This window comes from Agelaius phoeniceus, chromosome 16 (assembly GCF_051311805.1).
Source record: "Agelaius phoeniceus isolate bAgePho1 chromosome 16, bAgePho1.hap1, whole genome shotgun sequence".
In the NCBI taxonomy this organism is placed as follows: domain Eukaryota; kingdom Metazoa; phylum Chordata; class Aves; order Passeriformes; family Icteridae; genus Agelaius; species Agelaius phoeniceus.
In genome coordinates, this window is record NC_135280.1 from 2,811,461 (window position 1) to 2,837,287 (window position 25,827).

The following is a 25,827-nucleotide window of genomic DNA, read 5'->3' on the forward strand; positions in this document are numbered from 1 at the left end:
TTTGCTTTTCTCCAGAAGGTACCTGGCCGGAGGGTGAGCCACAAAATGCTGTGGGAGAGCAGAGTGGAGAGCGGCCACGGATGGAGCTGGGGTGGGGTGACGCTCACCCCACCATCAGGTGAGAGGTGTGGCCCGTTTGCAGCCCCACAGTGCCCAGTTCCATCCCTGGGACTGCTGGAGGCTGACTCAGGCAGAAACGTCCCCGCGTCACCGCTCCGCTTCCTGTCACACCTCTGGGAGTGCCCAGGTATCGGATCCCACCTTTGATCTGGCACTGGAGCTGGGCTGTGGGGCACACCAGCACCTCACCTGCCTCTCAGGTTGCTGTTCCAGCCACTGCTTCCATCCCCTCGTCCCACAGCCCTACAGTGCATCCAGGGGGAGGACGCTGCCTCCAGCCCAGCGCCGGCAGCACGGCGGGTGGGAGGAAGCGGAGAAGGAAGCGGCCCCAGCTGGGTTTACACAAAGCTGTCAGGCTGCTGTGCTGATGCTGCCCAGGCATGGACAAACCACCCCAACCAGCTCCACCAGCACTGGGAACACAATTCCCAGCAGATGGGGAACTGGGCTTGAAGGACGTGCAGAGCCACTCATCAGTTCCCAAAGCCCAGGCTGATACGGGAACCCCTTGCACAGCCCCAGGGCCACAGGGCACCCGCTTCCAGAGGGCAGGATGGGTCACAGGAGCGTGGCAGCCCATGGAGCACCAAGTCACAGGGCTGGAGGTGGGCTGTGACACCAAGCAGCTGCCTGTCGGACAGGCTTTCACACCTCCTGTGTTTTTGATGGTACCTTCAGCTCTTCCCTCCCCACACAAACCAGCCAGGCATGACAGGACCCAGCAAAGCCACACAGCACCAGCCCCACAGTGCTGCAGGAGTTCACTGCACAGGGTGGAACAGGACAGCTGTACCAACACCCACATCCCCTCTTAGGGCACAGACTCAACCCCATGGCAGAGCAGCCCCATCCCTGCTGGGGTGCTGCACACCTGGGTGGGCTGGGATGCCCCCACAGCCAGTGCCCACCCACCCCACATGTTCTGAGGGAAGCCCGAATCCATTGCCGGCAGAGACTCCTGGCTCGGAGCGCGTGGCGGGAGGGATAATCTGTTTAGGCTGCCGGCAGACGTAATCAGCCTGTCTCGGGTGGAGGCAGGGCTTGTTTTGTTCAGGCTTGGCAACTGAGCGGGAAGGGGAAGAAAAATGGATTGCTGCATCGGAGCTCTAGGCTCTGCCTCCAGCACTGGGAGCAGGGAGCCCTGTGCACCAGGGAAGTGATGCCAGGGCTTCCAGCAGCCCCACAAAAAAATGATGTACCCAACCCACCCAGGCTGGGGGTGGATCCAAGGTGGAACTTGTTCCATCACCTTTATGGGTCAGCCCCAATATATTCACCAAAGGAGCCTCTCTGACAGCAGTGCCTGCTGCTTCCCACGCCCAGGGGAGCACAACGGGGTGACAGCTCTCAGAGAGGGGGGACAGTAAGGTCATCATTGTCTGTGTGCTGTCTCCTGATCCACTCAGAGCTCTCCGGAGGCAGGGACCCGTTTCTGGCACAGTTCAAGGAGAAAGTCACCACAAATACTGTGGTTGCAACCTCAGAATAGGAAATCTGGGCCGTTCCAGCTCCGCTCTGCTCTCAGTTTTGCACACCTTGGAGCCAAGAGAACATCGCTGATGGATGAGTCGGAGCAGCCGTCACTGGGCAGGAATGGGGAAGGTGACACGGTGTTCAGGGAGGGAATGGGATGCAACAGCCAAGCAGGCATTCCTGCCCACAGCATGGCTTCTAGGAACTGAGACAGGCATCACTTGATATTCTATGTGCTCCCAGGGGGATGGCAGATGGAGACCCACCAGAGACCCGTGACCAGGGCTGTCGGGAGGCTCTGCAAACACTGCTGTGCAAATCCATGCTCCAGCAGCAATCCCCAGAGCCAGGATGAATCCCAGCCTCAGTAGTTAAGCTGCTTACATCCCTGTTTTCCTGCTTCTACAACATTTCCCCTCTGCTGTCTGTCACCTGGTGACGCCAAACCCCAGCGCGGAGGCTGCAGTGCTGCCTCTGAGCATCCACAACCATTCCTGAAGCAAAAACACTCTCCCATCCCCCAGCTCCTCATCCAAGTGGCTGCTCACTGCCCCTGGGTCCAGCCCAGACAGTGCTTTTTCCAGGATGAGATCTGGGCAGCTCCTGGAGGCCACCCTGGATGATGGGGAGAGTCCCCTCTCCATTCATATCCTGCTCTTCTGCCAAAATACATTTGCACAAGGCAGGCATGAGTCGGCCACTGCCAGAGCTGCAAATCCCAGGATTTCACCACCAACACATCTCCACATGCAGCACAAGGCCAAACCAAACTGGACAGACTAGACCTGGGGCACAAGGAGCACCAAGTGCCACTGCCACGGACCAGCTGGTGGGCACTGTGCATGGCACAGCCCTCCTGGCAGGTGTTGACAAATCCCAAAGGACAGAGCTGCCACAACATTTTGCTGTGTGGGCAGTGGGAGTGACTGACCAACCAGAGGAACAGGAAGAGGAAAGGTTGAATTTACCCTTCATGCAAACAGCCAGCCCCTTTCTGCAAACACCCCTGGTCCCAGGGCTGTGCTTGGGTCCGAGCATTGCCATTGCCTGGGGCAGTCAGAGCAAGAACTGGCTGAGCCCGGCTGCAGAATGCACGGGGAATCGGCCAAACAGCAACAAAACAAAGTGGGACAGAATGGACTTTGCAATTCCAGCTCCTTCTCGAGCAGCCCCAAGGCGGTGTGCCTGGCAGCCAGCAGGCATATCTAACCACTTCCCACCACTGGCCTGCCTCAGCGCCTGGGAGAAGCCACAACATCTCTCCACAGTGCTGGAGAGGGGATTTATCACTCCGTCGGCTGCCGGCGCAGATAAGGTGCGGCGCCATGCAAAAACCCAGCAGCAAGTGAGTGTGAGCAAAGGGGACGGTTCTCCAGCACCCAAAGGCGCCACCACGTCCCTTCCCTTGGGCCAGACAGAGGTTCAAGTGCAGCCCAAATCAACACCAGCATCCAACACAACTTCCCAACAAGTGCCCGCTGCCCTCCCTGCCTGCACGTCACTGCCCAAGGATGGGATGCTGCCCATAGGGCAGAGCCACCATGAGCCTGCCCCCCCAAGCCCCCTTGGCTGTGCCCTCCAAGTCCCTGACCTCCACAGCCACCCAGAGAGGCAAATTTGACATTTGCAGAGAAATCTCCCCCTGTTCAGTGCTAATAATCAGTCAAGTAGAGGCAGATTTTTGCAGCATGATACAAGCAGCGGGGAGCAGGGAATGCAAGCGCGGGGGCTGCTTTCCAGGAAAATGGGGGCTTTTCCTCCCAAAAAGGAGCAGAACTGGAGGGAAAAGTGTGGCCGGGACATGATCCCTCACCCTGTCACCCTTTGGACAATGCAAGGAGCCAGGACAAGACCCCTGGAGCACAGGGCATCCCAGCCCTATGGATGCAATGTCCCAGAGCAAAGCCAAGCCTGTGACCCAATGCTGACACGCTCCAGCCTCAAGGCTGCTGGCCACCAGCTGCTCAGCATCCAGAACAGTAGGAAAGTGATAATGTCCAATGGAGAAGGGATGGAAATAACCACCCCCTGTCACTGGGCAGGAGTGCCACAGGAAGAGGCAGTGGGAAAAGTCTGTGAGCTTTATTTTCTAACTGGGTGGTCCTCTGGGCATCTATGCCATGATGTCTAATAAAAAGAAAAAAAGAGGGGGAAAAAAAAGACACTGGTAGCTGGAAAGACGTCCTCAAATTCCTCTATCTGTGCCAGTCCCCACTCCCCGAGAGAGCAAATGCATGGAGAAAATTAAAAGCAACTGTTTTACACTCTGCTCTTCTTCCAATTCAGGCCAGGCAAAATTTTTAGGTTAATTCCCAGCCTGTCCCATGTTGTTGGGAGCTTCATCTCACAGACCAAGGAAATGTGTGTGCAGACATGGATTGGCCTGGAACAGCCAGTGTGGAGAGCAGGGACCCCATGGGGACACCCCCATGAGAAAAGGCTGCTTGGGAAAAGGGTCCCACTGGACAGGCTCTCTCTTGGAGACAGGAGGGGGACCCTGGGAACCATCCATTCTCCCGGGGCAGGTTCTGGAAAGTCGAGCTCCATATGAGGTTTGCAGGTGGTTACAGAGGGACCGTGCAGTGCCAGCATGGGCATGTCTTGCCAGGAAAGTGGAAATTCCCACAAAAAGGGAATTTCTGCCTGGATGGGAAAGGAGCAGCATAAGACAAGCTGGCAACAGGTGGGTGGCACAGCCACGACACAGCCACCAACAGCACCATGTCTGCCAGCAGCCAGATCCTGCCACCACACAGGATCAAGGGATCTGACAGCCTACTACCCACAGCAACAGATTTTCCCCAAGGGAGAACAGCTGCGCCGACTGACCCAGTTTTTCCCATGCTGTGTGGGCACCCCAGAAGGTCAAACACAGACTGTGGGGGGCAAGGGCACATCACCTCCCACCTGCAGCCCTGGGAGGGGACCAACACGTCTCCAACAGGTGGTGGGACCACAAGAAGCTGCCCCAAATCACGCCGAGCCCCGTCCAGCAGCACAGCCACGCACAAAAACAACTCGTGAACGCAGCGCTCCCGGGATTAGGGACTTAGCGTCCGCACAGCCCTTTGAAGTTGGAAGTGCTAAGTCTGATTATTATTAGAGAGCTCCAGCTCATTAATCCTGATGTTTGGGGCTGGATTTCCCCCCTCCCAGCCCCATTCCTAAGCCGGTTCCCGAGTACGACGGAAATCCACTACTACCACTAAATATTTGTGACTCTTTGCAAACACACTCTGGGTCTCTGCCCCGAGCGGCTCCAGCGCCCTGCAGCATCCCGGGAAGCAGCGGGGGCAGCTCCTGACACGCACGCAGGTATTTTTATCTAATAAAAATCCAAAAGGGACACGAGTGCGTAAGTGTGAAGTACCTTCACCTTTCCTCCAAGCCAAGTACAAAGGTCAGATGACTCCAAAAGACTTTCCTAGCCTAGCTCTAGGTAATCACCAACACTGTCCCTTGTCCACGGGGCGAACAGGACATGCTGGGCACTGAGCCCCCACGCTGCAGAGTGGGACCCCCCAACCCAAAACGTTTGAGTGAAAAAGGCAGAAACATTCAGAGCTGTTAAATGAACCGTTATTCCTGGGTGTGCTTCGGAACGAGCACACCCCCACATCCAGCCAGGCTGCGAAACGGGGCACAAACCGGGAGGGGAGGCGGGGAAGCGCCGGGGTGGCCGCGCTCGGGGGGCCGCTGGGCACGGGGAGCTGCGGGCAGGGCGGGAGGTGCGTGCGTGCATCACACACCACCACAGCCACCATCTTATCTGGGAAGCGGGATTACTTCACCCCAGCTGCAAGGGAGAAGCCGAGCAGGATTGAGCCGTTTTCCCAACCGGAGCCCCCCGCGCACGGCCAGGATCCGGCCACGGCGCTGACCCCGACCCCATGGGAACCGGACGCGGGGCGGCCCCCCAGGGCCACCCACCACCCCGACGGGAACAAAGCCAACGAGGGGCTGCCCGAAACACGTCCCCAGAGAGGTGGGTGGCCGCCGTGGCAGGGCAGGCAGGCACCACGGCGGGCTGCGTGCGATGCTTTGAGCCCCCCGACAAAAGTAAATAAGCTTTGCACCAGGAGGCAGCGCAATCCCCGGGCAGCGGGAAGGGGCCGGCCGGGAGCGGGGGGCTCTTCCCGAGCCCCCTCCGGGACGGCTCCTTTGTCTGGGCACGGCCGCGACGCTCCGCGCCGCCCGCCCCTTTCCCGCACACACCACGGCATTTTTTTCCAGTTACATTTTTTCCATATTAGCCCTCAGATTTCACGATGCCCCCCCCCCCCTCCGCCGCCCCCCCAGCGAGCGCAGCAATATGTCTGATCTCATTGCCATAATAGGATCGGGAGCGGGGATGGCAGCCCTGGCCCAGAAAGGTGTGGGAGGAGGGAGGGCGGCCCTGTTCCCCTCACCACAACACCACGGACGGACCCCCACACCCCAAAAACGCCCCCCATGCGCCAAACACCCCCTGCCATGGGAGCGCCGGGCTTGGGCCTGCATGAGGCCTGGGAGGAAGAGGAGGAAGATGAGGAAGGCCCAGCCCTGGCAGCCCCCCAGCCCTCTCCGGAAAGGGGCTGGGGTCCCCTTCCCATGTCCCCGGGAGAGCAGGGGCGTGTAGGGCAGGGGGATCATGTCCGGCACGTCCAGGAGGGGACGTTTTGTTTCCAACCGAGTTTTTCCCAGGACTTTCTGGATCGCCTGATGGAGCTCACAGGACACCCCTCACCTGCTGCCGTGCACCCCAGGAGGGGACGGGATCACCCCAAATGGCCTCAGGGGGTGAGGACCCAGAGGAGGTGGCACTGGGGTGAGCCATGGCCTCAGGGAACAGTGGGCACTGTGGGTGCTCCGTGGGACACATGGGAATCTGGGGGGCCAGCAGGCATCCCATGGGATCTCTGGACACCCTATGAGACCAGAGAACACCCAAAGAGATCTTGGACATCCCATGGGCTTCGCAAATACCTGTGAGTTCCTGTGCTGTCTGTGGGGTCAGCAGGCACCCCAAGGGACCACATGGGACCAGCAGGCACCCGCTGGAATCACTGGATACCCTATGGCACCAGAGAGCAACCACGGGGCTCCTGGACACCCCACGGGATCCGCAAACACATGTGAGTCCCTGTGCTATCCGTGGGATCAGCAGGCACCCCACAGGACCATGCACCACCCATGGGGTCAGCAGGCACCCCATGGGACTCCTGGACACTTTATGGGACCAGAGTGCTCCAGAACACCCCACAGAACCCATGGATACCTGTGGGTCCCTGGGGTATCTGTATGATCAGCAAACATCCATGGGGTTCCTAGATACCCTGTGGGACATGGGAGCACCCTTGGAGTTCCACAACACCCCATGGAATACAGGGATACCTGTAGGTCCCTGTGCTATCCATGGGACCCCACAGCATCCCTCCTTACCTGATCCCACGGTACCTGTGGGAGCCGCAGGCTCCCACAGGACCCTACAATATCAGTGTCCAGCAAGCAGATCCCCTGGAGATCCCATGGGATTCTGTGCCAACCACGGGGACAGCAGGCACGCCCCGTACCCCGTTCTATCCGTGGGACCTAGGATGTCCATGGGACCCTATACTATCCATCGGGACACCCATGGGACCCTAACCTACCTACCCAGGGGGCTCCCAAGGTACCTGCGGGACCCCATGCTACTCACGGTGCCAGCGGACACCCCACGGAGACCCAGAGCGCCCTAGGGGCGGGACGCCGCGGTAGATTTTGGGGGGAAAACAGTGGGTTTTGGGGTAAGATCCCACCTGGTTGAGATCCTCGTCGTTGAGCAGGTGGGACTCGCGGGGCTTGAAGCAGTTCTGGCACTTGCTTTTGTTGAAGATGTTGGCCTGGAACTTCCTGCAGGGATTGTCCTTGGCGGCCATGGCGCGGCCCGCGCCCGCTGCGCGCCCGCTCAGCGCCCCGCGGAGCGCCCGCCCGCCGCCGCGCCCATCGCCGCCGCCCCGCGCCCGCGGGGGGCGTCACGCGAACGCAAAAACCGACACAGAACCCCGAGGAACACGGCAGGAAAAAATCAAAAGAGGGAGCGCAGCGCAGGGCGGCCGCCTCTGCTGCGGCTCAGCGGGCGCGCATGGCCGGGCGGCGGCGGCGGAGCGCGGAGGGGCGGCGCTGCCCGCGCCGTGCGGGGCCGGGCCGGGCGGGACGGTGAGGGGCGGCGCGGGGGTCGGTGTGGCGCGGGAGCGGGGCCGGGCCGGGCGTGCGGGCGCTGCGGGAGCCGCTCCCGACTGCGCCGCCCGCAAAGTTTCCAGCGCCGCGGAGCCAGGCGGAAAAAGGGGCGGGGCCGCGGCGCGGACAGACGTGCCCGCCCGCCAATGGAAACGCGCCTCCGCCCCTAACGGATGGCCGTGCTGGCCAATGGGAAAAGAGGAAAGGGGGAGGGGCGGTGCGCTGACAGCTGGGGCAGGATCGGCCCCCATCGGCTCCGCTCGGCTCCTATCGGCTGCGTTCGGCTCCGCTCGGCCCAGATTGGCCCGGCTCCGTTCGGCCCGGCCCGGCTGCGTTCGGCCCGGCTCGGCTCAGCCCAGCTTGGTTCGAATCGGATCGGCCCAGCTCGGTTTGGCTCAGCCTTGCACAGACTGGCTCAGCTCAGCCCAGCACAATTTGGAGGCGTGTCTTAGCTCGGCTCGGCTCTGCTCAGCCCGGCCCAACTTCCTTCAGCCCGAGTCAGTTCAACATGACTTGGCTCAGCCTGGCACAGATAGACTCGGCTCGGCTTAGCCTGGCACCGGTTTGTTTGGCTCTACTTGTCCCAGCTCAGCTCTCTTCAGCCTGTCTCACTCAGCACGGCTCAGCTCAATCCAGTGTAGTATGGCTCAACTCAGCTCAGCTCAGCTGGGCTTTGCTCAGCTCAGTTTGTCCTGGACCAGCTCAGCTCGGCTCAGCCCCGTGTAGGAGCATTGTCCTGTGGCCCCCATAGAGCACAGTGACCTCCCCACACAGCCCATCCCCAGCTGTGAGACACATGGTGACACGGGGTGACAATCCATGGCCTTGTCCCCAGCCCGGGCACACGAGGGCACACGGGGGTCACCAACTCTCGGGCACTCAGATTAGGTGGGGACAATGTCCCTCACACTCCTGTGGCACTCGGTGACCTGCAGCACTGGGGACAGAGCGGGGATGAAGCAGGGACAGGGGGGCACATCCCAGCTCAGCCACGTCCCTGCTGTGCCACCGCCCTGGGGCCAGCTGGGAGCTCCTGTTTGTCCAGTGAATTTTTATCCGGTGGAAACCGGCAGGTAAATATTCCTGACCGGCTGATAAGGACCCAGTGTGAGGCCACAGCCTTGGCCTCCCAGCTCTGCCCCTGGGTTCTGCACAGAAGCACCAAGGAAGGAACCTCAGTGCCTGTGGAGCATCACTGGCTCAGGAGAGAGCTGGGAACGCTGACCCTGGCGCAGAGGGATGGGGCAGAGGTGCCAAATGTCACCTCCAAAATGCACCCAAGAGTGGCACACCCTACCCCAGTCAAACCTCAGCATGGCACAGAGCATCTCCTGCTCAGGGCTCCTGACCAGTGTGGGATGGGGCCCTGCTATGAGGAACAGGCACGTGGATCTTCCTGGATTTTTGGGGCCAGGAAAAACCCGTCAGAGAGGAGGTGATGGCTTGGTCCCCTCACGCCTGGCGCTGTCCTGGTGTTTGATGTGGGACCTGGCCTGGGCGGCCTCGCCACGCCGGCTCCGCGCTGTCATCCCTAGTAAATAGAGCCCAGCACAATTGCCTGCGTGTTTATTAATTTTTGCTTCATCAAAGGCAGCTTTAATCATCCCTCTCCCTCCTGCCAGGGCCACTCGCAGCACACACCGTGTGCCACGGATTGGGATGGGACAGCAGAGCACCAGTGACCCCGATGCATCTGAGCCCACGGGGTGATCCCAGGCTGGGGGTGACACCAGACCCCCACACCTCACTGGTTTTGGAGGATTTCCCCACCTTTTCCTTGATCCTAATGTTATAAAAGCAGCATGACCCTACCCCAGGAAGAGAGGATTTTCCCCTCTGGAATGTACAGACCCTGCTGCCCTCACGGTGGGTCCAGGGTTCACCTGGCACACGACTGTGGAAATTCTGCTCTGTGGAGAGGGGTGGATGATCTCAACCAGCTCTGCTCCCTCCCCCTCCATCCCCAGTGTTGGTTTATTCCAGCATTGCTTCCTAAGGACCTGGCATCCCACAGCTCCTACAGATGCCCAACATTTCCTTTTCCATCCAAAGCCCCTCTGCAGCTCCATGGACACCTCCACGTGTCCTCTTGGTCCCCAGCCCTTCTCCACCTCCTCAGGGCATGGACCCCCAGACTGCAGGAAGCCTCCAGGAGGGAAGGGGCTGTTCCTTCCCTGTTTCCAGGGATCAGGGAGCTGGCAGAGGGCACAGAGCAGTCCCTGCAGGCTGTGCCTGCCCCGTGGGCCGGGGCCGTGACCTGGCGCCGTGCTCGGAGCCCGCAGCTCCCCGCGGGACGCCGGGGCTGGCTCCAGCCTCTCCAAAAATCCAGCGGAACGGGACGGGCTCCTGCACAAACCTGTCGGGCCGCATTCAGCCGTGCCGAGCCGCCCGTGTGCCACGCTCGCTGCTGCTGGAACCTCGCTGCCACATCCCCTGTGTGCCCCAGGTGCTGGCGCTGAGGTCCCCAAGGTGTGCCATGGGGTGGCCGTCCCACCCCATCATCCCCTCCCATCCCATCGCTGTGGCAATGCCCGGCTGGGGCTGCCGTGTCTCTCCAACCCATAGCCGGTTTTTTTTCCGGAGGAGTTTTCTTAAATGAGGGCAATTAAAACAATGGGAAAATGGAAAGTTTTTGTCAGGGAGCCGCAGTGGCAGAGGGGGAAGGTGCTGCGGTGAGTCAGCCTTCCAAAAAGAAGCCCCAGCGCCAGGTAAACAAGCTGCAGAGCAGGAGCTGTTACTCACCTGCCCCAGCTTGGGGAGGCACCTGGAAAACCCTCCCGGAAAGGGATCGGCAGCTCCAAATCCCCCCGGAGAGAGGAGAGCAGCCCCTGCTCCTGTCACCGGCAGCTCCATGGCTGCCCCTGCCCGCCGGGATGCCACCGCTCCGGGGACACGGGATGTCACCGCTCCGGGGACACGGCCCCGTGGCTCTGCCGTGTTTTCCCGGCCCTGGTGCCGCACATTTCACATTTTTTCCGCAGGGCCGGGCAGGAGCAGCACAGCCGGGCGCTCCTCCCGTGCGGCCATCGCTCCCCACGGGACCTTGGGCAAGTCCCTGAATGCCGCCGTGCCGCCAGCCCGCCGTCATTACCGCGGTGCCAGACAGACAGACAGACAGACGGATGGCTGCCCGGGGGAGAGGGCAGGAGTCACGGCTCGGAGCGGGCGAGCCCTGGGATCCACACTGGGCCCAGGGTTGGGCTGAGAGGGCTCCCCCCTCCTGCCCTGCTCCACCTGGAGTGGGAGCATCCCATCCTGTGGGATGCTGGATGCAGCCCCTGGGGATCTGCAGGGATCCAGAGCCTTCCACAGCCCTGCCTGGGGAATGAATGGCAAAGGAAACATTGACCAAAGGAGGATTGGGTGCCCCTCGAGCCACCGTGTGTCTTATGGGGTGAGACCCACAGGGGGGAAACCCACATGGGGTGAAAAACACCTTCCTGGATGGAGAGAAAGGCCCCTGTGCCTGGCTGTCACAGAGTCAGAGTGGTTCAAGCTGCAAGGGACCTTAAAGACCATCTTGTTCCACCCCCTGTCCCAAGGCAGGGACACCTTCCGCTAAACCAGGTTGCTCCAAACCCCATTCAATCCCGTTTTTCCCACTAGGAAAACTAAAAGGACCCAAATGATGCACTGGAGGAAACCCACAGCACTCAGCTGCAGCTGATGCAGTCCAGAGGGGAGGATGCAGCTTCCATGGGGCTGGGAGAGCCCATGAGGATGGTGCAGAGCAAGAGCAAGCTGCACATGCATGCAGAGGCTTGAGCTTGTCCCAGAAGCCACAACAAATCCTGTCCCACCATGCAGAACTTTCCTCTTGTCCAGAGATGCCAAATGTCTGCGAGATCATACCTTACTCCTAAAATTGATTAATTACACCCACAGCTGGGTTATCAGTGCCTGCTGCTGCCATCAGCCCTTGCTGTGCTATAGCAGGAAAATCCATATCTTTTGCTCCCACCTGGTTTTCCCCATCTTTTGGCTGCTGGGCAGGGCAGAGGGGATCTCCCTGTGAGGCTGCCTGCCCTGCCAACCCCCTCTCACCTCAGCATCCCTGCTGAAAACACCACCCTGTGCAAACCCAGTGCTCTCAGCCCCCTCGGCCACTGCCCCGAGCTGCCAGCGCAGCCGTGGGATGTCTGCTCTGCTGGCTCCATATAATGCAAGTCCTACAAATGAAAATGTCACATGGCCCTAAATTAAATACTTTGGAGAAACCCATTATAATGCAGCAGCGCAATTAGCTTTATCAGCCAGCCCAGAGTCATGCCAAAAACCAAAGCCGACTCACTTGACAGGAGCTGCCATCCATGAAACCAAGCTAACGACCTTAATTATATTTTTAGCTTCTAATTTTTGGCTGACACCATCCTCAATTACCCAGCCCATAATTTGTGCAGGGACGGCGATCAGCCTCACCTGGCCTGTAATTCCCAGGATCAGCCCTTTTATCCCTTTTAAATATTAAATTGACTCCCACTGGCCACCCTCCAGTCCTCTGGAATTTCCCCAGGGTTTTAGAGTTAAAAATTAACAGCAGAGCTCCTGGGCAGGTTGCAAACCCCTTCCCATGAGGGTTCTGCCAGGAAAGCACCTCTCCAGAGAGAATTCAGCAGTGAGGACGAGGAGTTGTTCCCACCAGGTCAAAACTCCACGTAATCAGATCAGCTGTTCTGGCCAAAGATTGTTCTTTGACTCATCTCCCTTATCCACCACCCACGCTTTACACCTCAGCACACAGCCCTGGCACTGAACCCTGCTCCTTCCCTACGCATTTTTAGGGCTTTTTCCTCATTTCTGTGCCAGACCTCAGCCAGCCCAGGTCTTTTCCCATCTGGCCATCCTTGGTCTCCAGCTGGCTGCTGGGTTCGGGGAGCACAGCCTGGGTAAAATTTGGTAAAATGCTTCCCTTTTCCTGATCAGTGCTGGGTTTTGGCAAGGAGGCTGTTGCAGCCCCACCCTGCTGATGCACAGGGGCTGCTCTGGAGCCTGGGTCACCCAGGGCTCACCCACAGCTCTGGCACAGCCTCTGGGAGGGCCAGAGCCTGGCATAGGGTGCCCAGAGCTGAGCATCCTTGGGGTGATGCCCCAGGGGTGGTGCCAGGGTGAGGAGCAGAGGGAGAATGGAGCGGCGTGGGCTGAGAGGGGGGCCCTGAACCCCCCGGATCTGGGGGTGCTGGAACAGAGGTGCCAGGGAGGGGCAGGAGCAGCCGGGGGCCGCATCCCACAGGGACCTGTCCAGGGCTGGGTTGGATGGGCCTGGAGCAACCTGGGGTGGTGAAAGGTGTCTCTGTGCCTGTCGGGGTGGAACTGGATGGGCTTTAAGGTCCTTTCAACTCCAACCATTCCATAAATTGTGATTCCCTTTGGCCGCGCTGGAGCGGCCGCGTTGGAGGATTCCGGGTGCGGGGACAGCCGGAGCCAGCGGGAGCCGGGCTGGGCTGGCCAAGGGTGCCATCTCCTGGGGACAGACACACAGAACAGAGCGACAGACACACAGCACAGAGCCTGGGACAGACACACAGAACAGAGCAGGGGACAGACACACAGAACAGAGCGACAGAACAGAACAGAGCGACAGACACACAGCACAGAGCGACAGACAGAACAGAACAGAGCCTGGGACAGACACACAGAACAGAGCCTGGGGACAGACACACAGCACAGAGCGACAGACACACAGAGCAGAGCAGGGGACAGACACACAGATGCTGGGGACAGACACACAGAACAGAGCGACAGACACACAGCACAGAGCCTGGGGACAGACATACAGAGCAGAGCAGGGGACAGACACGCAGATGCTGGAGGCAGATCAGATCCTGGGGGCAGAGCCACAGAACAGACCCTGTGGACAGACATACAGGACAGATAGTGGGGACAGACACACAGCACAGAGCGTGGGGACAGAGCCAGGGGACAGAGCCTGGGGACAGCCGTGCCCAGGAGCTCCGGAGAGCAGCAGGGACAAGGAGCTGCACCCTGGGGCTGCGGGGACAGCCCGGGCACCCGGGGGTGGCCCTCAGAGTGGCAGTGCCGCAGCTCGGTCACGGCTCCGCACAGCCCCCAGGGCCCCCGGTGACAGCGGCGACGGCCCTGCGGTGACTCTGGCTGTGCCGTGAGGTGACGGGGACAGGACCGGGGGATGCCCCGGCGCAGGCACATCCCGGCCCCGGTGTCCCGCGGGGAATTGGGGTGACAGAAATGAGCCCTGGGAGCGTTCTGCGCTCAGCCCGACCCGCAGCCGGCAGTTTCGGCCGAAAAAGGCTCCTCCTCCCCTTCCCCCGGGGCTCCTGTTCCCCTCCTTCCCCCTCAGCCCCTTTTCTCAGGTCCCGAAGGGAGCAGGTGTGTGAGCAAACGTCCTGCCCAAGCCTCGGCACTGCTAAAAGCAGCTGGGCTGAGGGGAGGAAATCATCCCGGCAAAGCATCCCCTAAAAGCTTCAGAGCCAAACATTGCCCACCCTGTCTGCCTGCTACCTGCAGTTCTTTCAGCACTGCCACCGGGGCAAGAGCCCAGCAGAAAAATAGATTTTGTTGTCAGGAAAAAACTGGGCTCTGTCACCCCAGAGAGAGTGTGGCACCTCCAGAGCCAGGTGCAGATGGGCACTGAAGGATGCAAAACCATGTGGGGGATGCAGGGGGATGCAGAGGGATGCAAAGCCACCAGAGGGATGCACGGCACTGGGAGGATGCACAGGGAGCCGCTGGTTTGTAAGAATCCTGGTTGATGGGAACCAGTGAACTCAGCAGAGGAAGGGTTTAATCCAGAAATCCAGAACAGGGCCCTGGTGGTGGCTGCCCAAAGCACAGGAACAACCCCAGGCAGGGCAGGGTGGCAGCCCCTGCCTTGGCTGTGAGGCAGGAGCTCATGGGGCACCGTGTCTGGAGGTGCTGGGCAGCCACAGAGCCCTCAGAGGCTGCAGGAGGGGGTGAAGGTGTCTGGGGCACCGGGGGTGAGGAACTGGGGCACACAGCCAAGGAAAGGGGGCTCCAGCCCAGAGCTGTACAGCTGAAAGCACACACTGCCTGCTCCCTGCTCAGCGAGGAGGGACAAACCACCCCCAAGTGCTTCTCACTTCCCTCTCGAGGGCTCACCAGGGTGGAAACTGCGAGTCTCTGGTGCTATTTACAGAGGTGAGTTTCCCCTGCAAAACCCCGAGAGCAGTGGGCTGGGGCCACCTCTGCAGGGCCATCTCCTGCTCTGCCACACTCACCCAGCTCAGGCAATGCCAAAATCGTGATTTCCCTCCCAGGGGGAGGCTCAGCACAGCAGTGATCTCATCCTCTGTGCCAGATACACGACATGTGGCCGTGTGGCAGTGTCCCTGTGGCCGTGGTGCCTCCTCTGCTGGCCCTTGCTCCAAGCCCTGAGATGCTCTGGATGGTGCCAGAGCCGCTTCCCAGCCTCCCTCAGGATCTGGGATCTCATGGGCCACATCCAAACACGAGGTGCTGGGTTCCTCTGGGCTCTGCTCCCCCTGAGCAGGAGCAGCCTCCAGGGTCCCTGCTATGGACACGGCAGCAAAACATCCTCTGGCCTCTCCAGCTCCACGTGGCAAGCACAAATCAGGAGCTTTTGAACCAAACAGAGGAACCCTTGGTGCTGCTCCACGAATGCTTTTAGTAACAGGTATTGCTGCTTCCTTCCTCCTTCAGCTGCTTCTGCAGAAAGGTCCCTCTGGGCTGAGCTGAGTCACGGCTGTGCCAGCACCTCGTGTGCTGCCAAACCGTGCCCAGCATCCCTGCAGGAGCAGGGACAAACCTCTGGAGGCTGCCAGCAGGGCAGGGGTGGCTCTTTGCCCCTGTGAAAACAAGATGTGCTATTAATGTGCTATTAATGAGTTATTAATGTGCTATTAATGAGTCGTTAATGTGCTATTAATGAGTTATTAATGCTCTGTGCCCCCAGCCCAGTCAGGACTCAGCTGCCCATGCAGGGCATAGCACAGCCCTCCTGCCTCCCAGATATGGAGGCACCTGAGAAAATCAGTGTTTAGGATGCCTCACTAAAAAAAAAAGAAAAAAAAAGGAAAAAAAATAATAATAAAAAAAAATCAGTGTTTAAGGCAACTCACAAAAAAAAAAAAATCAGTGTTTAAGGCAACTCACACGTTCTGTGAGTTGTGAGCAGGGGACAGGACAGTGGCTTGTGCTGACCATGCTGGGGACATGGGGAGGATGGGTGCTCCCAGCAGTTCTTGGTCCTGGCAGGGTAAAACACCTTTCCTGGCAGGGTGAAACACTTTCCCTGAAGGAAACACCCCCTGGCACAGGCTGCAGCGGTGGAACCACCCCTGGAGGGGTTTGAAAGGTGTTTCAGGGTGGCACTTGGGGACGTGGCTCTTCAGTGAGCGTGGCAGTGCTGGGGACATGGCTGGGCTCAGTCTGAGAGGGCTTTTCCAGCCTTTGTGATTCTGGGATTCTGCTGCAGGAGCAGGTGCTGAGAGCTCCCACTCCACCAGGGCCCTCTGAAATGTGCCCACCTGGCCCAGGACACACCAGCCCTCAGTGTCCCCCACGCTGTCCCCAGCAGCCCAGGGACCCGGGAGCCAATGCAGGGCTCTGAGTGTGCAGCCAATTTGCATGGAAGGGACAGGGGGAAGCCCCAGGAAATGCAGAGCCAGGCATTAACCAAATCTCTCTAATAATAACCCCGGGCCAGGCAGGGCTCAGTGCTGCAGCTCCAGGGGCCATGGCTGGAGCCCAGGGGGAGTAGCCACTGCTGGAGAGCCAGATGTGAGTGACCCATGGAGGGGCTCTGGGGTGGGCTGGGGGCTTTGGGCTGAGGGCAGGGGCTGGGCACGTTCCCAGGGCCAGCAGGGAGGGGAGGCTCTGCTCAGAGCTCCCACCCTGCAGTGGGGCTGGAGGGGGAAGCACAGAATGGTTTGAGTCGGTGGGGAGCTGAATTCTCATCCAGTCCCACCCCCCTGCCATGGCAGGGGCACCTTCCACTGTCCCAGCGGCTCCCAGCCCTGTCCAACCTGGCTTTGGACACTTCCAAAGGCATGGGGCAGCCACAGCCTCTCTGGGAATCTGTGCCAGGGCCTCCCCACCCTCACTGGGAAGAATTTTTCCTGATAACTTATCTCAATCTACCCTCCTTCAGCTAAAAGCCATTCCCCCCTGTCCTGGGGTTGCTTAAAGCTTTGCATGAGGGGTCTGTGGGGGAATTCAGAGGGTCCTGGTGGTTGAGAGGCAGAGGGAAAGACTCACCTGGCTCTGCTGGAAAATCCATGGCTGAGAGCTGAGGAGCACCACGTGTACCTTGGGACTCCCCAGGGAGGGGAAGGTCTGTCCTAGAAGAGACCAAACATCTTCTGCAGCCCCTCAGCTTTAGCACAGCCCCAGGTCTGCCTCCCATCACTTATCCCATGGGAAACCCCAACCCAGGCCAAGGGTGGCTCAGCCCCATCCCCAAAGGGTTTCCTGCCAGCCCTGGGGGCTCCTCTGCGTGCAAAGCCCAGGTTTGGTCCCAGAGCACCTGAGGAGAGCAGTGGCCTGAGCCTCTCTCTGCCCTGGGGTAGAGGGCAGAGAGAGGCTCCACAGAAAGTCATTATTTAATTTTATGGCAATGTTAATTGAACAGCTGGGAGTGTCAGGGCAGCATCCCAGTGCAGAGAGGATTTTTCCCTGGGAATGGGGGGGTTTCTCTTGTGCTGCCCCAGGCAGGACCCAGCCCATCCTGCAGGGAAGGTTCTGGCTGGGCAGGGGCAGGAGAGATGAGCAAAGTGCCCAATCTCAGTCCTGGAGAGAGAGGAGAGAGCCTGGAGGAGCACAGGGGATTTTCTCTATAAAAATCCAAGTTTTGGCTCTGCCAAAGCAGCAGCTCAGCCTTTGGGCACGCAGAGCTGACTCTGCAGCTTGGGGAAGCTTTGAGCCCTTGGGGCCCATCAGCACCAGCATCTCCCACCCTGCAGGAAAGAGCTGCAGCTCCAGGAGGGCTCTGGGGAGGGATGAGGCTCTCGGGGCCCTCTCAGGCTGCAAAGGGCTCATGGCCACCACTGCCCCCCTCCTGCTGGGTTTGAGCTTCCTGCAGCTGCAGCCCCTGCATGTGGCACAGCACAGGAGCTGTTATCAGCCAGCCAATGCTTCTAAATGTGAGCTCTGGATGGTTTTTATGCTGCTGAGAGCTGCTCCTATGCCTCTGGCATCACATCCAGTGCACAAGGGCACTGGGAGCACTGGGGCAGCAGAGGATGGGACAAGCAGCCCGTGACAGGGACAAGAGCACGTCCACCTCCAGCTGGCACTGGTTAAACTGGTGCCTAAAGTCTTCTGGGGATATTTCCCTCCTTCTTCTGTTCTGAGATGTCTTACACATCAGCCTGGTTTCACTATGACACCAGAACACCCAAGAGAAAGGGCAGGAATGACACACAAGGTGGTGGTTTTGGTACTTTCAGAAAGGACAGGAATAGTCCCCAGTGCTTCCTCTGGCAGGTGCAGGGACCCCCAGACCCCCAGGGCACAGCTCAGGGCCACCTCCAGGCCAGGGTGGGCTCTCTGTGTGTCCCCTGGGACTGGCACAGGACACACACACACAGCTTGAAAAGCAGATTTGGCTGTGTGCTCCTGCTCAAGCCTGGCACCAGAGAGGGCTGAGGGACAGCCAGGATCCCCCTGCCAGGGTCCCAGCCCCAGAAAGGGACGAGGTGGCTGCAGAGCTCCCTGTGGTGGCCACCCCACACCCCCCTGTGTCTCTCTGCAGCCATGGATGGGCCACGAGCGGGGCAGGATGCCATGAGGAACTGCACTGACCAGGAGTACTGGGACACCCTCGTTTCCCAGTGCATCCCCTGCAGCCTGGCCTGCAGGCAGTCCCTGGCCAGGAAGTGTGATGCTGTGTGTGGTGAGTGCTGGGCTGCCCCTGCGTGGGAGGGTCAGGGATGGGGCCAAGCTGGGAGGGAGGATCAGAGCCTGGGATGAACCCCAGGGCAGGCTCAGAGCCAGCTCAGCCTTGCAGAGCTTCAGGCCAAATGCACAGGGGGATGTGACAGCTCCCCAGGCATGGGCTGGGGCTGGCAACAGCTCAGGACCAGGGCCCTGCATCTCTGCTCCCTTCTGGGGTCACCAGGCTGCACCTGCACTCCTGCACTCCTGTTCCCTATTGGGGAATTCCCTATTCCACCCTCCAAAGGCAGGGATGTGGATAATGACAAACCCCTGGCCTGGGACAGGCCCTGAGGTGTCCTGAAAACACCTGGGGAGGAGGACAAGGGACAAATGAACTTTGGTGCCCAGCCCTGTGCCAGCACCCTTCCTGGAGTCACAGGCTGAGGTGGCTTCACCCATCCAGGGCTGATTCAGCAGCCACAGGTGAACATCTCCTCCCTGAGGACAGGAGATGCCGTTCCTGGCATCCTGAGGCAGGTTTTGGTGTGTCCCAAGGAGCTGTGCAAGCTGTGCAGGCTGTGTGAGCCCATCCCCTCCCCTCAGCTGCCAGCAGAGGCCTTTGCCCAGCTCTGCTCCCCAGATCCCGGGTCTGTGCCCTGGCAGCCCCGCAGGGCCGTGGGGAGCAGGCAGGGCCCCCCTGAGCTGCCAGAGCAGCGACCTGGGCTCGTCCTGCTGTGCATTGGGGTGGGGGGGATGTGCTGAGGACACCGTGATCATCTCCCTCCCCTCTCCTTCCCCAGAGTCCATGGACTGCAACAAGAGACCGGGATTTTACTACGATGATCTGGTGAAGAGATGTATCAGGTGCAGCTCGGTGTGTGGGCAGCACCCCCAGGAATGTGCCCCGTCCTGCGAGCGTGAGTTGGGGAAGGGCCACCAGAACCCCCCTTTGTCCTGGGACTCGGGCTGGGGAAAGCAGCCAGGGCCCATTTCCCATTTCCTCCATCCTTTCCCTGGCCTTTCCCTGCCTGTGCTGGTGTTCAGGGGCTGGGCAGCTCCCAGGGCAGGGGGGAGTTGGCAGCCGTGGGTCCCACCCGGCTGAGCTGCCCCAGGGAGGGGCAGCAGGAGGGGAGAGCCCTAAGATCCCCAAGTCCTACACTGGGGTTGGGGTCCTGCACCCACCTGAAGATGTGGGAGGGTGTGAATGGGATGTGGGAAGGGATCTCCTCCACCTCACCAAGGAGCCCCAATTCCTTCCCTGGGGTTGAGATGATCCCTGAAGATGTGGGAGGGTGTGAATGGGATGTGGGAAGGGATCTCCTCCACCTCACCAAGGAGCCCCAATTCCTTCCCTGGGGTTGAGATGATCCCTGAAGATGTGGGAGGGCGTGAATGGGATGTGGGAAGGGATCTCCTCCACCTCACCATGGAGAAGTGCCAGGGGACAGAGGGGACGCAGACAGAGCTGCTCCCAAACTCCTTCCCAGCGCAGGCACAGCTCTAGCAGCCCTGTCCCTGCCAGAAAGGCTCCGCAGAGGTGTCTGAGCCGCCCTGTCTGTCTGTCTGTCTGTCCCGCCCGCAGCCACGCCCGCGGCCGTGCTGGAGCCGGAGCCGTGCGCGGAGCAGGAGCCGTGGCTGGCGCTGTGGCTGCTGCTGGGGCTCTGCCTCGCCAGCCTGGGCTGCTCCCTGCTCCTGGGCTGGAGCCACCTGCGCAGGAGGGGAGAGCCCGGCTCCTGCCAGCCCAGCGCTGCCCCCTGCCACTGCAGGGAGGACCCTGCCAAAGGTGGGTGACACCGGGACACGGGGGAGCTTGGGGGGCAGGCTGGGGCTGACAGAAGAGAGCAGAGCTGTTTGTGACCGTGTTCACAGGGTCTGAGGATGAGGGAAGAGATGAGGGTCTGACTCAAGAAAGCTTGATTTATTATTTTATGATATATATTACATTAAAACTATACCAAAAGAATAGAAGAAAGGATTTCATCAGAAGGCTGGCTAAACTAAGAATAGAATAGGAAAGAATGATAACAAAGGTTTGTGGCTCAGACTCTCTGTCCGAGCCAGCTGGGCTGTGATTGGCCATTAATTAGAAACAACCACAGGAGACCAATCCCAATTGCACCTGTTGCATTCCACAGCAGCAGATGACCGTTGGTTACATTTTGTTCCTGAGGCCTCTCAGCTTCTCAGGAGGAAAAATCCTAAGAAAAGGATTTTTCATAAAAGATGTTTGTTACAAGCTATTTCCTAAAGGGGAGGGAGAAAAAGCAAAAACAATGAGAGTGAGCCTGGAAGAGGAGCAGGACTGGAGCTCTGTACCCGATTCTCCACCCTGACCACTCAGTCACTCCCTCCCCAGGCACAGCTTCCCTCCTGGAGCTGCTGCACCTCTCCAGCCTCCATCCAGAGGCTGAGGGGACTAAAGCCAACCCTCTTCCAAAATGAACACCTGAAAACAAAAGCCAACCCTCTTCCAAAATGAACACCTGTCCCACAAAACCCCAGTTTTAGTTCTGCAGCCAGAGGGACTTCACAAGTCCTTGTGTTAAGGAGAAAAAGAGAAAGGATAACGTGGAACAATTCAACATGGAAAAGGTGGTTTCTTCTCTGCTGCCTTTCCAAAGAAAAAAATGCCTACTTACCTGTTTCTGCACGCACATGACACACACCCATGTTTACATACATCCACCTCAAAGCCATCAATGTCAAAAATCACAGAGGAAGACCCCATGAGCCCATGGGACACCTGGAGTCACTCCAGGGACTGTCCCTCAGGCCATTCCTGTCTGCTTTGCTGAAGGACACAGGGATCAAAGGGTCATTTTTAAGATAAGCCACCAGGTTTGGAGAGATTCTCTGGGTGTTCTGGGTGGTGCAGTGAGTCCATGCTAGAGCTGGGTGTCCTCTCCAGGTCCAGAAGCAGCTTTTCACAGGCTCTAGGGCAGCACTCCAGGGCATTCCCAGGTGAAAGCTGCTCCTGGGCCCCTCAGCTGATGCAGTTTATTTACAGATGGGCTGGTGGAAGCCGGCAGTGTTGCTGAGGGATTCACCAGCATCAGAATCCCAGAGCCAGTGGAAACCTGTGGCTTCTGCTTCCCTGGACATGGCTCTGCTGTCCAAGAGACCAAACCCTGCCCCAGCAGCTCTGGCCAGCCTGGGGAAAGGGCAGCTCCCTCCTTCTCTGGGATCTGCAGCACGGGCAGCGCCGGGGCCCTCCCCAGCCCTGAGGACGGGCACTTCAAGATCATCTGCTCCCCTGCCCAGGAGAAGACACCCATGGTGTGACCACACAGGGGTTCCAGCACGGGATCACAGTGGAGGGATGCTCTCCCTGCCCCCAAACCAAAGCTGCTTCACCCTCTGGAACAGCCTCTGCCCAGCCTGGGCTGCAGGACACAGGGCTGGAGGTTGCACAGAGCTGTTTGCTTCCACTCAGGAAACCAAATTCCCCTTATTCTTGTGCACTCCCAGTGAAAGAAGTCACTTCCCATATAGCAGCATCTGACTTCATCCTCCAGCTTGACCTGGGTGCATCCCAGCCCTTGGGGACATCTCATAGGGGCTTTTCCTCCTGGTTCCACCACCACCATCCCTGCAAAGGATCCCTGCTCTCCTCTCCCTGCCTGGAGATTCCTTCATCAATCAGAACAATGTTCACCACAGCTGTAAACCTCTCAAATGTGGAATTGGGTCCAAGGATTTACTGGTGAAATTGGTAAGGAGCCAGTGTGGGAAGCTCCAGTGCCAGCTTCCAGCACTGCCATGGGTCATGGTGAGGCTTTGCCTCGGGACCAGGACACGATGCTGCCCATGAGGAGCTGGGACAGGCACCAAAACCCTCAATGGAACTGGGTTTAAATATGAAAATTCATCCAAGGCTGAGAACTTTCTAGAAAACTGGATTTATGTATATCTGACCTGGGTTATTCTGAAGAGCTGGTAAAAGTGAGGAATCAGCTGGAGATAAAGCTGCTTTGAGAGAATATTTTTATCTAACCTGGCTTTGAAAGCTATCATGGAAAAATAGGGGTTTCAATGTGTAATTTGAAGTTCTCATTTCCACTAAAGGAGACTGTAGGAATTTTTTTTTTTTCAAGGAATCACTCCTGGTAGGAGCTCATCCCCTCCACTGTCTTAAACTAGAGCTTTAAACTTGAAAGAATAAATGTAATTCAAAATATGCACACCTTGGTGCTGGGAAAGCAGACACCTGGAGAAAACATGAGCAGAGTTATAACAGATTCTACCCCTTCTATATTACACTTTCCTTTAAATATAAATACTTCCTTATCATTAACAAAGGCATCACCTGGGAGGTTGAGCCTCTGGAGACCCCTCCTGGCCTCCCCTCTCACACCAGTGCCTCCTGGGCAATCTGCTCCAGGGCCCTCTGCTCTCCTGCTCTCAGCTCTGTGGTTTCCTGCTGCCTCAGCTCCCACAGTCTCCAGCTCTCCTGGAGCCCCTTTAGGCTCTGAGCTCTCCCTGGAGCCTTTTCCTCTGCAGGTGAGCACCCCCAGCTGTCCCAGCCTGGCTCCATGGCTGCTCCAGCCCTTGGAGCAGCTCTCTGGACTCACTCCACAGCTCCACATCCCGTTTCTGGATGCTCCACTGCTCCAGGTGAAGGTTTTGCACTTACCTTGGGGCAGCACCAGCACATCCTCCCCTGGCTCCAGGGCTGGCAATGCCCCCAGCTCTGTGCCCCCAGCTCTGTGCCCCCTCTGCCCAAACTTCCCAGCAGTTACAGGGAATTCAGGAGAAGGAAAACCTTCAGCAGCAGCCAGGGCCTCCCCAGGCTGCCCCTTCCAGCAGGGAGCTCCTGGGGACGCGTGGATCCAGTCCAGCTCTGGTGCCCTACAGACCTTCAGGTGCCACCTCCAGGAACCCCTGGCCATGGCATTTACACAGAGATTCAGAACCTTATTTAAAAACAGGACAGAATTAGTGAACACGTGCCACCAGTGTTGCAATTAGGGCATCCCTGGAGGATCAAGAGGCATCAATTATTCAAATGAGAAGGATTTTAGGGCCATGCCTGTGCTAGTGAGAGCAGGAGCTCACCCTGTGTGGCCCCAGGAGCCCCAGCTGGCTCAGGAGGTCACTCACCTCACACCCAGGCAAAGCCAGGGCTGGCACAGGGCTGCTCCTCCTGTCACTGTGTGGTGTCTCAAAAATTGGGGAAAACACTCATCAGAGGCCAAGTCCTGCCCAGACACAAGAGGGGAAGGTCCCTCACCCCCCCCTTCTTGTGGGAATGTAACTGCAATTATCAGCACAGAAAAGGTAACAGAGAGCAACTTGAACAAATTAGCAGGAAAACAACAAACACCCTTAGCTGGAGAACCAAGAGGAATCAGTGAATTTTGGCATTTTACAGCCACTGGCCAGCAGCTCTGAAGGATCATACCTAGAGACATCAGTCCCAGCAATTCCAGATGGGACAAGTCCAACCACACTGGGAATTGAGGACACTGATTCTGAGCCTAGGATCCCCTGCCCAGGGTTTAACCAATTCTCACATTTCTGCTTTTTCCATCAGGCACCAGCATCAGGCAAAGCTTTATCCCTACTCCAGAGGCTGAGGGACATGAAAATGTAGCTAAAAGCACTTTCTGGCTATTTTTGTGTCCCCTGCAGAGCTGTGTTCACTGCTGGCAGGTAACAGAACACACCCCACCGTGAGCCTGCATGGCTGCACCACTCTTTGTTTCCAGTCATTTCTGCAAATGCCTCCTCCCAACAGACCCGGCTGTGCCGATAGGAAATGTACCTCAAAATAAACAAGTCAAGCCCAAAGTGCTCCCCTGGCTGAGAAGCTGTCACTGCTGGCTGTCAGCACATCAGGGAGCCTTTGCTCACCCTCCCTTGGGCTGTTCCAGCGTTTTCCTACAGGCGATGCCGAGGGAGTTCCACGGAGGAACCTCCCAGGAATGATTCAGTGCAGGAGCTGCAGGGCTGAAGGGGAGAGAGGGGCTGTGTGTGAGAGAGAGAAAGCAGCAGGAGGGGCAGCGCTGCTCCAACGCCAGCAGCTGCTCTCCCATTTTTATAGGAAAAGGGAAAATGCTGACCCCTCCTCTCGGAACCGGCGTGGATTTACTGCTGCTGGAAATAGAACCTGGTGTGATTCGGGCAGGGACACGGGGGCTGGGCTGGCAGGGGGGAGAGGGGGGAAGAAAAGAATAATAGACCTTTTAATACCCTAAGAATTCTGCTTTTGAAACTAGAAAGAGAGCCTTGAAAGCTCCCCCCGAGAACCATCTGCGCCGGTGCAGCCGCACAGAGCAGAAGCCTCTCCACCAGATGGGCGGGGAGGAAAAATTAAGGGTGATTTATACGGCTGCCTCGTCCCTAAACAATTTGTTCCCGAAGGCTTAACAAAGCCGGCTGCAGCAGCTCCGCCGGCTGAGCGTGTGCTGTGGAAAAGAGAATTCATTAAAAGGGCAGCCAAAGGCTCGGAGCTCGGCGCCACAAAGCGAAGGCAGCGCCGGAGTCATCCTCACCCTCATCATCCTCACCATGCTCGCCGTCGGCCGCCGCGGGGTGGCAGTCCCGGTCCGGCCGGGATGCGGTGCAGCAGCGCTGGGGAGGATGAGGGCTGGCTCGCTGCTGCCTTCCTCCGCAAGCTGCTGCATTATTAACCATATTAACCAGCACGGAGAGCATCCGCACGGTGCCGCGCTCGCTCGCGGAAGGAGGGGCCCCTCTCCTGCGGCTCCTGCTCAGGAATGCTCGGCTCAAAGCGGGCGGCACCGAGCACCAATGGAAATTAAATTGTCACACGGGCAGGGAACGCGATGGTCTCGGCAGCGCCGGGGCACCCCCGCACCACACCCAAGCTCCTGGGTCTGGCTCGAGATGTTCCATTTGTCCTTTCCTCCTCCGTGCCCTGTCACAGATGTACAAAACCTCCTCGTACTGTTCCAGTCTGCCTGCAAATCAGAATTCCACCTGTTCAGCTGCTCCTGTAAGATGGGCATTTAAACCCAAACACTCAATTTCCTTATTTTCCTGGGGTTTTTTTTTTCTGTTTATCAGACTGTGTTAAGACACCTGTACCTCATTCCTGGAGCACGGAATGAAAGGCTTAGATCCCTCCCTGCCTTTCCACACTGGCAAAGCTGAGGAATGCCTGGCTGGGGATTTATGCAGAGATTAAAGATCAGAGCAGCTGTGGCTGCCCCTGGAAGTGTCCAAGGCCAGGTTGGATGG

General features: G+C 58.6%; 2 protein-coding genes across 9 annotated transcripts in view; one reads left to right on the plus strand and one right to left on the minus strand.

Moving 5' to 3' along the window:
* MPRIP (myosin phosphatase Rho interacting protein) overlaps positions 1 to 7,895 on the minus strand; it is a 73,155-nt gene extending 65,260 nt beyond the window's left edge. For 3 of the 7 annotated variants that reach the window (XM_077187145.1, XM_077187142.1, XM_077187139.1), the window contains exon 1: positions 7,371 to 7,894. In XM_077187145.1, the coding sequence (XP_077043260.1) occupies positions 7,371 to 7,490 (120 nt within the window). In that variant the 5' untranslated portion in view covers positions 7,491 to 7,894. Of the gene's footprint in view, positions 1 to 7,370 lie in introns of all 7 variants that reach the window. The other 4 variants (XM_077187144.1, XM_054643442.2, XM_077187141.1 and 1 more) reach the window with 2 other exon arrangements.
* Positions 5,318 to 22,803, plus strand: TNFRSF13B (TNF receptor superfamily member 13B). Of its 2 annotated transcripts, none has more exons than XM_077187146.1 (5): positions 5,318 to 5,578; positions 18,500 to 18,640; positions 19,425 to 19,541; positions 20,207 to 20,407; positions 21,632 to 22,803. In XM_077187146.1, the coding sequence occupies exons 2-5, from the start codon at positions 18,502 to 18,504 to the stop codon at positions 21,904 to 21,906; spliced, it is 732 nt and encodes a 243-aa protein (XP_077043261.1). In that variant the 5' UTR covers positions 5,318 to 5,578; positions 18,500 to 18,501; the 3' UTR covers positions 21,907 to 22,803. The 2 variants fall into 2 exon arrangements, with proteins under 2 accessions (XP_077043261.1, XP_054499804.1); XM_054643829.2 differs by lacking the exon at positions 5,318 to 5,578 and adding an exon at positions 15,879 to 16,527.
* The last annotated feature ends 3,024 nt before the right edge of the window (positions 22,804 to 25,827 follow it).

Excerpts from the sequence above, each read along its gene's own strand:
- TNFRSF13B (XM_077187146.1), top strand. The coding sequence starts at position 18,502 with ATGGATGGGCCACGAGCGGGGCAGGATGCCATGAGGAACTGCACTGAC. Across the intron at positions 18,641-19,424 it reads GAAGTGTGATGCTGTGTGTG|AGTCCATGGACTGCAACAAG; the intron begins GTGAGTGCTGGG and ends CTCCTTCCCCAG. Across the intron at positions 19,542-20,206 it reads ATGTGCCCCGTCCTGCGAGC|CCACGCCCGCGGCCGTGCTG; the intron begins GTGAGTTGGGGA and ends TCCCGCCCGCAG.